Genomic DNA, 16071 nt, shown 5'->3' with positions numbered 1-16071 from the left:
ATAGTGAAAACGCACTTTCAGTGACATTTAAAATTCATAATGTAAACAATATAATAAATAAGTGAAAATGATTATGCAATTTTTAAAAATGTAGTTTCGATCATGCATTTCTCTTTCCAAACCAAAAAAAAAAAAAACTGCCTCTCGGTTTATTGCCATCATAAATAAGTGATCTTTATTGAAAAACATCTGAAAACATATGATAATTTCACAAATTTTATATAGACTACTTTTAGAAAGTTTTTCGCGTCCTGACTTGGCTTTGTTGAGTTTCAGCTATTAATAAAAGAAACAATATGATATTTCGTGATAGAAATTGGAATTGCTGTAGTTTATTCCATTTTTATTTTTAAACATAGCATACCGAAACCACTTTTTCCTTGCAGTTTCAGGTGTTGCAACGCTCTGTGCGCACATAAAGAGGAGGCTTGTGGGTGGTGGAGTCTAACTGAGAACCTGGGAACGACGTTCAATACAACTGTTTGACTGTTTGTTACTACGCATCCCAGTGTGCACTTCTACACTGTTCAAGCAGACGGAGGCACACAGAAGTGTAAGGTGTACAGTTGGTGACACTCCCCGACGATTAAAAAATTCGCATTAGGACTGAGTGTGGAAACTACCATGTTCCAGGTACGTGTTTTAAGTTTAAATAGTTACAAATATTTTATTTAAGGTATATAGGCTATTTGTCCAAACTAAGCATGAATATAAAAAGGCGTATTTGACTAAATCAAGTCTTTCACGTGTTTTGATTTAAATAGATTGTGTGTGCGTGTTGGAGTACAGCGTGGAATGTGTGTCCTTATGGCGTTTTAATAGGCTAATCCTTAAATTATTACATGTTTTTATTTAATAGAGAAAGTGGCAGTAGAATAGAACGTTTATGTTTTTAATATGGGATGACGTTTGCATGCGTTACAAAACAAACAGGTGTATTGTGACGTGGCTGATGCAGGGCGTGTTAGCGCGTGTTGATTTGAATAGAGCACTCAGCCCTTCACCACCGAGACAAAGCTTTGTCAAAGACACTGATATTCAGACAAGACAGACCCGTTTTCATGCATTGATGATAATGTGTCATTGCCGGAGACAGGACAGAGAGGATACTGGACAGTGATTCAGAGACTTATAACAGAAGAAATGATTCAAAACAATAAGAGAAGTTTCACTGATTGACTCATTGAGACTGTTTATCCGTAAAGTTTGAGTTATTTATTTGTAAACGTCTATTGGTGATTGTTTACTGTTTAAATAAACAATAAATCACTCAAATGATTAAGAAGAAATTAAAGATGAATATATGTGAAAAACATAAATGTTATTATGTAAAAACAAAACAAGTGAGTGTCAGATGATTTATAAGATTCAGAAGATTCTCATAAAAATATAAGATTATTGTAGAATGATATAAGTTTAAGTTAGAACACTAGTATAAAATCAAGGAGACTGATTTTGACTTGATGATTTTATTCTCTAGATCTTTGCAAAAGCATATATACTGGTTCAGATAAGCACTGTCCTGAAGAACCTATACCAAAACATAAACAGCCTAAATTAATCTACAATGACCACACAGGCAACTCAAGAACAGTATACAGCAAAAATTATCATGATAAAAAGGGGTCCTTACTGAACCCAAAACTGCTGCAATTAAAACATTAGAACATTATTAAAAAATGTGAATTTGTTCATCCTTTTTCAACAGCTTTGACTTTAGAGAAAAGACTGTTGTCATTTCATCTTGGATATTCAAAATGGCAGCCGCAAAAGTAAAGTCAAACAGTCGTGCAGGGAATCTGCTTCGGAGTAGATCGGAGGGGACGCTAATAGATATAGACGAGAATGTGACCATCAACAACAACAACCTTCATGGTAAGTATTTGTTAATAATGTGAAGACATTTTTCATATTTGTTCCACAAACATACTTTTCAAACTGATCTAATTGTCCTAACAAATATATGTATTAGGATTTCGTTTCTTGTCTGTGTTGACATTTGATATCTTCTCTTCTCTTAGGGGGCTATGGTTATGAGATTGGAAAAACCTCCGAGTGGCCTGTCCTACCGAAAGAAATCGAAAATCCAAAACAAACTACCAACCCCTTCTGGAATCAGCTGGGCAGGTCAAATCCATTCTTAAATGAAATCGTCCACGCCAGCAATTACGACTCTGGAGTGTCCATGCTGAAAGAGGATCCCTTATCTCTGTTTGACAGTATTAACGAGGACTCACTCAGCACATCCTCAGATGAAACAAACTTTGCCCATCTTTTAGCACCCAGACAAAACAATTTAAACCGATCTGGGAGGTGGAGAAGTGCCTCGGATATACTTGACAGCCTTGAGAAGCAGGAAGATAAGAGGATGAAGAGACTTAACTCTCAAGAACCCTTCCTGAATCCTGATTTTGAGTGGTTGAAGAATGACAGAGAAGCTTACAAAATGGCTTGGTTGAGTCATAGGCAGCTAACCAGGTCCTATTTGGACCTGAGCCTAATGAAACAAAGTCCTGGATGGGCCCAGACTCAGGCCACAGACATTCAAATCTTCTGCAAGATCGACCACAACGGCGGCTCTGTGCAGTTGCCAGACTCCGATATCACTGCCCATATTCCTCAGGGACACGTCCCCCCAGGTGAGATCCAAGAAATCGGCCTCAAAGTACTCCTCGATCCTCCCGCTGGAATAAACAACAACTACACCACAACTCTGAGTCCTCTTTTAGAGGTCAGCCTCAGTAACCATAATGTTTCGGGGGGCATTTCGCTGGAGATGAGAATGGCTGCCAAAGTAAAAAGTGACCCCACAAGCCACGTCCTGACCTCATTCGTGGGTCTAGCCTCTCAAAGGAAAGAAGGACCTTATCAGAAGATGAAAGACTGTTACATATACAATGACGTGTTACAGATGAAGCTCTTTGATTTAAAACCACGCATGTATGTCATAACTGCTGCCGAGGCCACTGTTTTGGAGCAACCTGCTGTGTCAGTATGGGATTACTTGGATCGCCATATCACGGTGGCTGTCTATGGTCCCAAGCACATACACCCATCGCTCAAAGTGGTGCTGGTCATATCGAGCCATGATAATATTCCACCCAGGCTCCCTTTCTCTGATGTCCAAAGAGGTGACAGGAACCTGCCCCCTGTTGTCTTGGAGCTTTGGGGAAAGCATCAGTTCAACCCACATGGTCTTAAAGATCTTCAAATTGCTTCTAGGGTGTTGGATTCAAGCTTCGAAGTGAAACCAGTGGATCTGAATAAAGAGGTCACGCAGGAGCAGCTTAATGCAGGAAAAGTGCTTCATCTACCGTTAGATCTGGTCAAGGTGAGTGGAGGTGAAATGTGTCCCTTCAAACTCAACATTGAGGTGAATGATCCAAACAGTCTCACTTTGGGAGATTTCAACATCACCTCCCCTGAAGCTGCCCCTCTGAGGTCAGAAAAACACAACCACAGGCGAGCAGATCAGCAGAGGGAAGTCACTCGTTCCATGCCCATTCCTGAGGAATCAGTCCCAGAAATCCTTACCCAGAAGTTTCAGGACAGACCTGTGGATTTGCATTGGTATGGGGTAGCAATGAAATCAATTCTCAGACAACCGAGAGTGGAATATCTTCTGGAATATTTCAAAGGTGATACAATTGCTTTGCTTTCTAAAGAAACCGTTAGATCTGTAGGTCAGATGAAGGTTAAGGAATGGTACATTGGCTTTCTTCGAGGAAGAGTTGGCTTGGTGCACTGCAAAAACCTGAAGGTCATAACCAAGGATCAAGTCATCGACTTCACTGGAATTAAGCTCACCACATCAGTCCTCTTGGACAATATGACAATTCCTTTTAAAAAACTCACCTACATGTACTCTGCTATTCAGACCCTGGTCACAGAGCATGTCAAGTGCTGGAGAACCTTCGCTGAGGCTCTTGGTTACTCAGAGGTCTCAATTGACGCTATCTCCAGGAGACACGCTGACACGGAGGCAGAGAAGGTGGCTTGTGTTCTAGAAAAGCTCAAGGAAGACTGTCATGCAGAGAAGATCAAGAAAAAGTTCCAGCATGAGCTTATCATAGTATGCATCTTTTATTCTGACGTACAGTTATGCGTAGAACAATCTGAGGGAAACAAGTTTTATTAATGATTTGTATTCCCCACAGGGGCTGTTAAAGATGGATGTTCAAGGTGTAGTAGCCCATCTCATCCAGGATATAGTGATTCTATCCACAGCAGTCGAGCTGGGAGTGCGATGGCGGGAACTTGCCGAGAGACTCTGGAAGCTCTCCAGTGCCCAGGTTGCTGCTTATGAAGCACCACACAAAGGGAAAAATGGAGAAGTTAGTGCCCAGGTGAGCTAAAATCAAAAACATACAAGTAATATCAATCATTAAATACCTTGTTCAATTTATTACTATATTACTCACTTTGACGATCATCATTGACATGATCGACAGAATAAGGTCTAACCCAATCCTAGTCATGCCAGTTGACATGTCTACATCTAAATATATTTTTTAGATTTGATTTATTGTTTTACTTCATTCAATAGTCAATGTGGAAGCCTGCATATGACTTCCTGTATTCCTGGAGTAAGCAGTATGGGGACGGCTACAAGGATATGATCCAGGACCTTCACCTGGCCCTGGATAAAATGAAGAGCCCAGTGACCAAGCAGTGGAGACAGATTACTGGAGCTCTCATTACTGTCAACTGCATGGAGGTCCTAAGGGCATCCGCCTTCCTCAGAGATTAGGAGACGACTCCTGGAGCACCTGCACATCATATTGAGGTGATCCTGCTGAGTTCATACTAATAGCTGTGCCATATTCTTTAGGTGGCATCTACCCTGTTATCTGAAAAGTACTGAATATTTTTTTTACTGTACACCTGTCTGCATATTTTATGTGTTGTATTCATGTGGAATTCACTGTGACAATGAAATTTTGAAAACCGTTTTCTGGTTCTTAAAAGACTCTGAGTTGTTACTAAGTCCCTTATGCAATGTTAAGGCTTTTAAGGGTTGTTGGTGGAAAGAGAAATAGGAGATTTGTTAATTAATTCTGATAGAGATGGAATGTGAAACCTTTTCATTCTAGATGAACTGCCTCAAGGTTACCTCCTTTCTTTGTGTTACTTAAGAAGTTTTGCTTGAACAGTAAGTGTCTGAATCAGTATGTTTTAATATTTGAAGCTGTATGTGGAATATCTGGTATAAGTGTTACATGCATTTAGGCCCTCTTGGAATGTGACTCATTATTCGTCCGTGTAAGTGTGTATTGATAATTTCACTATCCAATGATGTACCATTATTCTAGGTTTAACATCTAACGTCATATCTTTGTATGATACTGGAAAATTGTATTGATATATTTTTAATATTTTCTGTATTTCTAGTTGTCATTTTAAATGTACTAACTACAGTGTTTAAGAGTGAGGGTCCTTGTATAATTGCAAACCTTTCCTGTGTTAGAAGAGTCTTTAAAATCTATTTTGTATTGCTGTATTTTTTAATGTTAATACACTTTGAGATTTATTATAATTAAACTTTAACCTTTTGGCATGAAGGAGCTCTATAATAAAGGGCAAAGACATTAATAATAAAAATGATTTATTGTATTTTAATCTTGAAATTACTTCAGTAAACGTTGTTTAAAAGATCATATTTGATTAGACTTCCGGTTGGGCAGCGAAGCAAGATGGCAGGTTAAGCTGCAAGCTCCCTTAAATAAGTTTTAAAACTCCGCTAAACTCGTTACATACTTATCGGGAAATTACGTGTGCTGAGAGATGAGCGGAGGAACTAAATCTAAATCTAAAAGAAATCCCGAAAAACAAGGAAAAGACTCCAACTGAAAAGAGATGGACAACATGCAAGAAAGAGTAGAAGATGGCGACCGGGAAATGACAGATTCTCTGCGCGCGGGTTTGAATAGTATAAGCAAGCAGATACAGGAATTTCGCAGCGACCTGAAAGCGGAGCTCGGAACGTTTAAAGATGAACTCAAAACTCAGATGAAACGCGAGTTAGATTTAAAGAGGACATCAATCAGAAAATTGCGTTAACAACACAAAAAATAAAGGAACAAAATGCAAAAGTTGAGGCCACTTTGTCACACGTTGAAATAGAGTGCTGGAGCTCCGAGACTGATGGCCTAATGCATGATCTCATACAAGAACACAAAAAAATGATGGAAAAACTGACTGACCTTGAGTCGCGGTCTAGAAGGAATAACATGCGCATTTTCGGAGTGCCAGATGAGACAGAGAAGGGGTCTTTTATTCAATTCATCAAAGAACTTATTCGGAGAGAACTTGACATTGACACAGACTGTCAAATTCAGCGGGCGCACAGGGCTCTGGCACCGAAGCCTAAAGCAGATCAACCCCCGAGGGCCATCGTTGTGAATTTCTTACAATTCAATATAAAGGAGAAAGTCCTGAGAAGAAAATAATCACGCTCGGAGAGCGAAGGATTTTCTTTGATCATGATTACACTTCGGCTGTGGTGCAGCAACGCAAGTCATACGCTAAAGCTAAGAAAATCCTTGAAAGAAGCGGGGATCCAATTTCAGACCCCATTCACTAAGACGAGGATTCACTGGGACAGTGGAGTAAAAACGTACAACGAAGCGAAGGAAGTGGAGAAAGATCTGCGCGATAGAGGATATTTAGTAGCTGATACCGGAGATGCAGCTGGCCCCACAACGTTACTGGAACGACTGGAGGCGAGGAATAGGTCAGCATGGCAGCAGGCCGGCAGAGAGCGGAGAGCAGAGGCAAGCAGAAGGGCACAGAAACGGCTGGAGGATTTTCGACGAAAGAGCCCGGTGAATTTGTAAAAGACCCCTCTATATGACGACGTGAACAAGAGACTAATGTATAAAGTCAAGGGGGAACAATGATCTTGACGATTGGAGTGCAATATGTAAAATTATTTAAATAATACAGTAAGGGGCTTTTGAGTACATACTTTGACTTACGGGAGACATGGACATCTAATTGATCTAGTATGGGTGCAATAACCTATAGCATGCTGCATCTTATATCTAGAAGGGTGCCCTCCGTTCAGCTGAGGCTTTCCCCCTCTTTGGAGACAGTGACTCTAAACCCTAAGTTGTGGGTGAACATTCCCATCTGGAGGTCAGTTGATATCCTTTCAGTTCATTCGATATGTTTTGATTTATGTATAAGTTGTTTATTTGTTCATACTTGTTCAAATGTTAGCCAGTGGGGTCATCACTCAATGAGGATTGTTGTAGAGAGAGTTAAATGCAGGAGAGAGATATTGAGATAATGTCTTTGAATGTTAATGGATTGGGGAACCCAGCCAAAAGGGCTAAAGTGGTCGCTAAATTGAAAAAGGAAAAGAAGCATATTTTCTTCTTGCAAGAGACACACTTGTCAAATGAAGAACATGAAAAATTGAAAAAATTTGGTTTTAAAAAGATCTTTTTATAGCTCATGTCCAACCCCTCGTAAGAGGGGAGTAATTATTTTAATTTCAAAAAGTGTTCATTTTGAGTGTCATAAAGAAATAAAGGATAAGGAAGGGAGATACATTATTGTTAAAGGAACAATTAATAATAACTTTTATTGGTCACTTTTATTATTACTTTTGTGAACGTGTATGTCCCACCGGAAAGCAATAAACAATATTATAAATTATTATTTGATATTGTGGCTAAGGAAATGGAGGGGGTTTGCATATGTGGAGGAGACCTAAACATAGTGCTAAATCATGATTTAGATACTACAAGCTGTAAAAGAAACAAAAAACATAAAACAAAATTCATGAACCATATATGTGCAGAAATGGGCCTAATAGATGTCTGGAGGGAACTACACCCATTAGAGAAGGATTATAGTCACTATTCAGCCACACATCGAGTATATTCTAGAATGGACTATTTTTTCCTACAAGAAGAAAATAGACACCGGGTAAAGAATTGTCGAATTGGGGTAGCTGACCTATCAGACCATAGCGCTATCTATATGAAGATCTCTCTGGGGGGAGAAAAAAGAAACACGCTCTGGAGATTAAACCTAGGAATATTCAATAATAAATCAATAGTTGAACAAATTTGAATAGAAATAAAAAGATATTTAGATGAAAATAATAATGGTGAGGTGGACCCCTCTATTTTAGGGGATGCACTAAAGGCAGTGATTCGAGGAAAATTAATAGCTATTACAAGTACTTTAAAAAAAGAAAGAGTAGCTCATTATGAGAAACTTATTTCAGAATTAAAGCAACTGGAGCTTAAACACAAACATAATGCAAATAAAGAGGTGATGGCTCAAATGGGAAAATTGAGAAAATAAATGAATGGCTTATTACAATCAGAAGTAGAAAAAGGCATGATTTCTGAAACAAACCTATTATGAAGCAGGACCAAGAGCAGTTAAATTATTGGCAAGGCGAATGCGAAAACAACAGATTAATAATTCAATTCCTAAATTACATGATCCCAAAACAAACCGAATTAAGGTTTTAAACCAAATTAAACCAAATCATTATGATCCAAAAGAAATTGGAAATATTTGTAAGAATTACTATGAAGAACTATACAAACAGACCTCTGATATGAATAGAACAAAAGTACTAGAGTTCCTTAATACATTAGATATGCCCTCTATTGGTGGTTTACAAAATAAAAGTCTAACTGTAGAAGTAACCACTGAGGACAAGCAATGGGTAAATGTAAATCAGGCAAAGCACCATGAATGTACAACGCTCTCTCCCACCTTCAATACCACGACTGAGGTGCCCTTGAGCAAGGCACCGAACCCCCAACTGCTCCCTGGGCGCCGCAGAAAAAAATAAAATGGCTGCCCACTGCTCCGGGTGTGTGTTCACGGTGTGTGTGTGTTCACTGCTGTGTGTGTGCACTTTTGATGGGTTAAATGCAGAGCACTAATTCCAAGTATGGGTCACCATACTTGGCCACATGTCACGTCACTAGAAGCTTCCAAGATTTAAAAGATAATTTCGGACTTAGAAATCAGGATTTATTTCGATATTTTCAGTTAAGGGATTACTATAACAAAAAAAGGAAAATTAGAATAAATGACATCCACTCCCTTACTAAAATGATGATCGATGCCTATAATCGTGCACTACCCAGAATAATTTTTTCTTTATATGAGGTGTTGATATGTTGCAGTCCTTCCTCCACATTATATATAAAATCGAAATGGGATAAAGAATTAAAGACTGAAATACCAGAAAAAGATTGGTATGATATGTGGATAATACACCAAACTACTACCAGTTCACAAATATGGAGGGAATTTTCATGGAAGTGCCTTATTCGCTTCTTCATAACACCTAAGATCAAAAGCAAACAAGTGTCCAGGCAGCAGGCTTGCTGGAGATTGTGTGGACAGTTAGAAGCGGATCACACACATATCTTTTGGAGTTATGAGAAAATCCAATCCTTTTGGGATGGTGTGCAGGTAGTCATATCTGAAGTGTTTGGATACAAAATACCTAGAACCTCTTGGTTTTTATTTATGGGAAATATTAAAGGCATAGTACCTAAAAGCGACCAATATTTATGTAAGATTCTTCTTGTGGCTTGTAAAAAGACTATAACTAGGAATTGGCTTAAAAATATTACTTTGAATTGTAAACAATGGTTTGGGATAATTGAGGAAATCCTGTTAATGGAAGAACTTACATATACTTTAAAGATGAAAAAAATGCTTTTACAATGGACTGGGAAAAGTGGTTGATATATAGAGAACAAAAACATCCTCAGCTAAGTAAACAGTAATATAACAGTCTTTTTAACTGGGGGGATGGTACATATGTATGTGGATGTATGTACAAATATATGTGTGTATATATGCACATGTATATACGTGTATTTATTTATATTTGTGTATATGTGTTGATATGGATGTGTAAGTATACAACTGTACACGCTGTAGCATATGTTTGATATGTATATGTTAAATGTATGATTTCTCTTATCCCTTCCTGTTAAAATTGTTCTATATTTATTGTGAAACTTGTAAATTAAACTAATTAAAAAAAAAAAGATCATATTTGATTTAATGGGAAATGCACAACATGCAGCATCATAACCACACATGGCACTATATCTGCATTGCATTCTGAGTAGTGCAGTGATGTGCAACTCGGCCTAAAATATGTCACTTCCTTTCAATGATTTAAAAATGATGCCATTATCTGGACACCAGTGGATTGTCCGGTGACCTCAAATTCCCAACCTTCCCTAAACATGCTTGCACTTTCCTGTGGTATCTGTTGCTTATTTAACTTGCATGTTTACTTAGGACTTAGCCTGCTAAGAGTTTCATTGTTCAGTGTCACCCTCTTAAAGTTCGGTTAAGCTGTATTTGGCCTTTTACCAAGTCATGATTGAGGAAAAGGTTAAGAATGCCATAGGAATTGGTCATCAATAGGAGTCAATCTTTGAGAAATAGATGATTTTTGCCTTAAAGGGACAGTTTAGCCAAAAATGAACATTGTCATCATTTACCACTTAGTCTAGAATGAAGCTTGCTTGATGACAGATTTTTCATTTTTGGATGAACTATCCCTCTACATACTCTTTGATTATTATTGGCCGATTACAAACCATCTCACATCTCTATGATATTAATGTGATTGATGTCCAAATCTCTGAGCTTGAGTGGTCTTCTGTCCCACAGCCCACAAGGGCTGTTAGTGTGTTATTCAGTGTTGGGGAAAGTTACTTTTAAAAGTAATGCATTACAATATTGCGTTACTCCATGAAAAGGTAACTAATTACGTTACTTAGTTACTTTTTATGGAAAGTAATGCGTTACGTTACTTTTGCATTACTTTTTAAATCTGGGCTGGGCTTATTTGTTTGTTTTTAATATAAAATGTTCTTCTTTGACAAATGTAAAAGCCCTTTCACAACAAAAGTGAAATGAATGAGCCTCAGGCTGAAGGAAATGTAAATTCACATCTGTACAGTAGAGGGCACAGCTCAAACAATTTGCATGAAGAATATGATGCAGGAGAAGAAAGTTCAACACTATTCTGCAATAACAAAAATGAAACGCAAATGTGTCATTTTTGCTTAGTATGGTTGAATTGGATCATCGAAGGTCAGCAGCAAAGACATTGGTTAATAAAATGGGATTAAATACATCAATTATATTTGTTTTATTTAACATAATTATTGCAGGTTTGTATAATATTCTGAGTTTGCATTTGACTGTTTTTATTCATTTTGAGGAATACTGAATATTTCGTGTAGAACTACAGTAAGCATCACGTTCACACAGCGCACACAACGCCTCTGCACTTACTTCCGATTTCTCTCAATATGGCAACACAAGAGCTGTCAGTCAGTACATGGGGGAAAAAGTAACTGGAGTTACTTGTTTGAAAACATAACTCAGATATTTCCTTCTAAATTAAAAAGTAATGCTTTACTTTACTAGTTACTTCAAAAATTAATCTGATTATGTAACTTGTGTTACTTGTAATGCGTTACCCCCAACACTGGTGTTATTTTAGGTAACACTGACCCAGTCCCAATCTCAGCATGCGATAAGGAGGGACTCTGATTGGTTATCTAGAGTGAAGTTTGCAAACTGAAGATCAAATTAAAGTACCACTGACCCAAAAAAAAGACTTTCTTGAAAAAAGTTCTGTGTATTAAAGAGACAGCTCACGCAAAAATGGGTTTCCTCTCCCTCATTTCATTCCAAACAATATTGGGGCCCATTGTCCATAGTATTGACAATAAATACTATGGACGTTAATGGGACCCGAAACTATTTGGTTACCAACATTCTTCAAAATATCCCCAAAAGAAAGAAATGTGTACTGGTTTGGAATGCTATGAGGGTGAGTAAATGATATTTATTTAAAGCTGCAGTCCGTAAGTTTTGCCTCTTTGTCGCCATCTCTGTTTGAAAATCTGGAATTGCAGTTACTCGTGGAATTATCTAGTTTGCATGGGTTGTACTCTGGCATGGCTCCAGCGCGGATGAATCTAATGTTTTGAGGAGTATGTGTGGCAGTCAGTCACTGCACCGGTGTGAATCCTATACTTAGTAATCACAGATTCTAGCCTACATCTTGGAATATATGACCCAAATAAGAATTTTCACCGGATATTGTCATCTGAACAAGTAAGTAACAAGTCTGCCACATTTGTTCTGACCAACTGAGGAAAAAAGCATTACAATAAATCGCACTACCAATGGTGATTTAATCTAACGATCGATTAGATCATATCCCATCAAACCGTGCGAATTATTATTATTGTTATACTTTATTCTCAGATTAGTAATGTTAACATCAGTATTGCATGACTATGAGTATAGTGTGTGTTGGATCATTTTTAACCAAAAAAAAGTTACGGACTGCAGCTTTAATGTTACACCATCGATTTCTCCGTTTTATTGTAGTTCTTCTTTCACATTTACATACATTACGAATACTCAATAATAAACAAACATCCTTAGTTTGCATGATATTCTTGACATGTGACTGATTTATCGCACCTTTTGATTTATCACACCTAGTTTATGACTTCTCTTTAGCTAATTTTATATATAAATAAGTTTCATTCCAAACAATTCAGTCTGCTTTTGGATCATTTTGTCTAGATAGGAATAGGCTTATTCCATTTCTGTAGGCATTGACTGTTTACTCTGAATGTTATTTGCACTATGACAACTGTATAGATCTGTTATTATGCCATTTTATTTTAGTTTAGAAAACATTTAAAACCTTAATGTGATAAAGAAGCTTGCCCGGACATGACTTGATGTTTAAATCTGAAAGCATTCCAAGAGACTCAATCGATGGGTGTTGCTTTTTCTCATGTGCTGCGCCTATTTGTAAATGACTGATAATAATACACTCTAAAAAATGGGTCAAATATAGACTAACCCAACTTTTGGGTTAAAAATTTAATGTAAAAATGTAACCCAATGGTTGGGTTAGTCCATATTTGACCCAAAGTTGGGTTGAAACAACCCAGCATTTTTTTAGAGTGTACACTACATTAGGTACACCAACATTGTGCCAAAAACCTCAGTGACGTTCTGAATGTACCTTTTTCCTTTAAGGTTTGGTTGTACACATATTAACTTGTCAAGTCTACTAAATCTACTAAAAGAGCATGAGGCCCAGTTTAGGCTTGATAAAGCTGGGGATAATAAGAGCGTTTTTCAGAGTGAAAGAAATGAAAAATAGCCAATAACTTGCTAGAAAGTTTCTGTTCCTTTCCAAACATCATTAACTGCTCTTTGTGTTTTCGGTGAGAAACCTTAGCCTTTTGTTTTCATACTGTATGGTGTTACATCATAGTGTTTGGTATGTGAAGAAATGGTACGTTTTACCTCACAAAGAACCTAAGAAATTCTCAAAGACTGGTTTGTTCCATTCTACAAGCAGCTCACCTTTGGCATCCATTGAGAAATAGAGCAAAGCCAATTCAGCTTTAAGAATTAAGGTCATTACCTACAATGAAATGAGGTGGAATAAAAGTCTTTTATGGAGTTTTGGCCAGTTAGGTGTTTGTTATTTAGATGGATTGCTTGGATGAATATGATTTTGTAAGCACAGATGAGTTCAGTGTGTGTGAATGCCTTTAAGATTAGGTCTTTGTGATTATGGTTTTAGTTCAGTAAGCTCCATTGAGAGTTTACAGCTCTCCCTGAGAATAAAAAGAAAAAGACTATTACATTATGATTGAGAACTTTCTACTTGCCACCCAAAAACAACCCTATTACACAATGTAAAGGACTCATAACAAGAACAACTCTGCAGTTTTTGTAGTGAGGCTAATTGTTAATGAGTCACAGTGATACTCTGAGATCACATGGTAGAAAAGTGAACCTACTTTTTTGTCAAAAAGAGACATGTCCATCTTTATTTGTATCATTCCGGGGGTTTGATCAGAGATAAAGTTTGATCACAATAAATCAGTGGTTCTCAAGGGGGCCTCAAGATGACTTAAAATGATTCAAAACAAGACAAAACAACTATTAAAATAAGCCAAAACCAGGAGTTTCTCTAGACCTTTTTTACTGGTACAGTACATGATCCCCAGCGAAATATTATTATTGAGAAATCATTATGTGTCAATGGATATTCTAGTACACTGACCTGAAAATAATTGATTTCTGATTCTATTTCAACTACTATTTGTTTTCTCTCAGCTGTTTAAAATTGAACAGTAACTAGCAACGGCAGATTTGCAAATGACTCACTCTTTTGATCGAATCAGTCAAATTAATTTGCAAAAGGGGCTGAAATTTTTTGTGTGATTCAGTTTGATTCATTCAGACAGACAGTTCACATGCACCGAATCGTCTGCAGTGTTTCACATAAGAAAATAAAATATACCTACAGTCCTGTAGAAAACAAAAATTGAAAATGTCTTCTATCACTTGTGAACAACGGAGCAGCTCTTTATTGTGCATACAGTGAACAACTACAGGTAAAAATAATTTACATCTATTTACATTATATCCAAAACAGTATCAAAATATAGGCACACTTTTTTGGTGACCCAGTACTGATAAAAATCCAGATTTTATTTTAATTCACTCCTTCAACAACAATCTTGAAAAAACTTGATGTATGAAGAAGCCTAATTTTGAAAGTGTGATTTCCTGGAAAATGCTTGTAAATTATTAAGTTATAAAACTCCATGGGCATTTTCATAATTAATATACAGTTTTCTATATATGCCAAGCTCTAAAATATTTTATGGGGTACAAATTATGAGTACAAAGTATTTTTTATAAAGCCTTATCCTCAATCCTTATTCAGTAGATCACAAAAACTAAAAAAGTAACAGCAGAGTAGAATATAACAGTGAAACAAAGGGTAAATATTTGATTGAAATGAGAGTTTACTCTCCATGCTCCATGAGTATTGTGTGGGCAATATGTGCTGCATGTCCATCCAGTTCACAACCTGCAGGGCTCCACAGTGCCTGTGACACCACATGCTAATGAGAAAAACAAGGGTAATGACCGGAAAACATACTGGCTTCACACTTCAGAGGCACAAACAGGGAAAACAGCAGGCTTCACACTGCACTGCTTCAACACAAGTGATCTCCAGCGTAGTGCAGTTTCTTTTCTAAATTCAGCTAGCAGGTCACAGTAAAGTAAAATCGAAACCTTTTAAAGGGGTGGTTGATTGCGATTTCACTTTTTTAACGTTAGTTAGTGTGTAATGTTGCAGTTTGAGCATAAACAATATCTGTAAAGTTACGACGCTGAAAGTTCAATGCAAACGGAGATATCGTATTTTAAAATTACAGCTCGTAGGGACAACAAGAGTTGTTGCCATGCCGTCAAACTAGGGGTGCACGAAAAAGTCTATTCATATATGAATCGCGATTCTGTCTTCTAAAGATTCTAATAGAATCACAAGTTTCAAAATCAATGTTCTAAAGCAGCAGTTCTTAATACTATTCCTCGCGCCCCTCTGCTCTGCACACGCTCTGCTTTGCATCTCTCTCAATGAACTGTTCCATTTATACACTTATTTTCACATAGCTATGAGAAACGTTAAACATGGACCCGTGTGCGGTTGCCGTTCTGTATTAAAGCTTTAATCAGCATAAAACCGTATATTAAAAGCTAACAGAAGCAGTAGCATTTACAAATAACAGCGTATCTAAAAGTAAGACAACAACAAACAAAAAACATACATTGAGAGCCGTGCTTGCACAGGTTCTGCGCGATCCTCTTCACTAATATTCTCTGCGTCTCAATCGGGCTCAAATTGATAAGCAATATTGACGACTTCATTGTTTACAATACAACCGAAGGACATGCCGCTGAGGTGAGGGGCGGGACGTTTAGATGCACACTGATGCACATTTTAGCGAATCACAACACACTGGGCCAGCTAACCAATCTGAGGGAGGGGCTTCATAAAAACAGGAAATCATCAGCGCGTTTATAGGAGAAGGGACAGAGCGGTGTAGAATAAAGGTAAATTATGTGAAAAATAGTGAGTTTTCTTTCAAAACCGAAGCATTACCACATATTAGACTGCACCCCATAAACACAATCAAGCCTAGAAAAAAAACA

The 16071-nt window shown here is 37.5% G+C and overlaps 1 protein-coding gene across 1 annotated transcript; it reads left to right on the top strand.

Moving 5' to 3' along the window:
* Nucleotides 1-463: 463 nt before the first annotated feature.
* LOC107685548 (metastasis-associated in colon cancer protein 1-like) lies at nucleotides 464-5828 on the top strand. Its single transcript, XM_016482171.1, has 5 exons — nucleotides 464-633; nucleotides 1709-1875; nucleotides 2022-4072; nucleotides 4158-4346; nucleotides 4547-5828. The coding sequence occupies exons 2-5, from the start codon at nucleotides 1758-1760 to the stop codon at nucleotides 4748-4750; spliced, it is 2562 nt and encodes an 853-aa protein (XP_016337657.1). The 5' UTR covers nucleotides 464-633; nucleotides 1709-1757; the 3' UTR covers nucleotides 4751-5828.
* The last annotated feature ends 10243 nt before the right edge of the window (nucleotides 5829-16071 follow it).

This window comes from Sinocyclocheilus anshuiensis, unplaced genomic scaffold (genome assembly GCF_001515605.1).
Source record: "Sinocyclocheilus anshuiensis isolate Anshui unplaced genomic scaffold, SAMN03320099.WGS_v1.1 scaffold185, whole genome shotgun sequence".
Taxonomy (NCBI): Eukaryota; Metazoa; Chordata; class Actinopteri; order Cypriniformes; family Cyprinidae; genus Sinocyclocheilus; species Sinocyclocheilus anshuiensis.
Note: the sequence above shows the minus strand (reverse complement) of the source record. Positions and strands in the feature narration are given on the sequence as shown.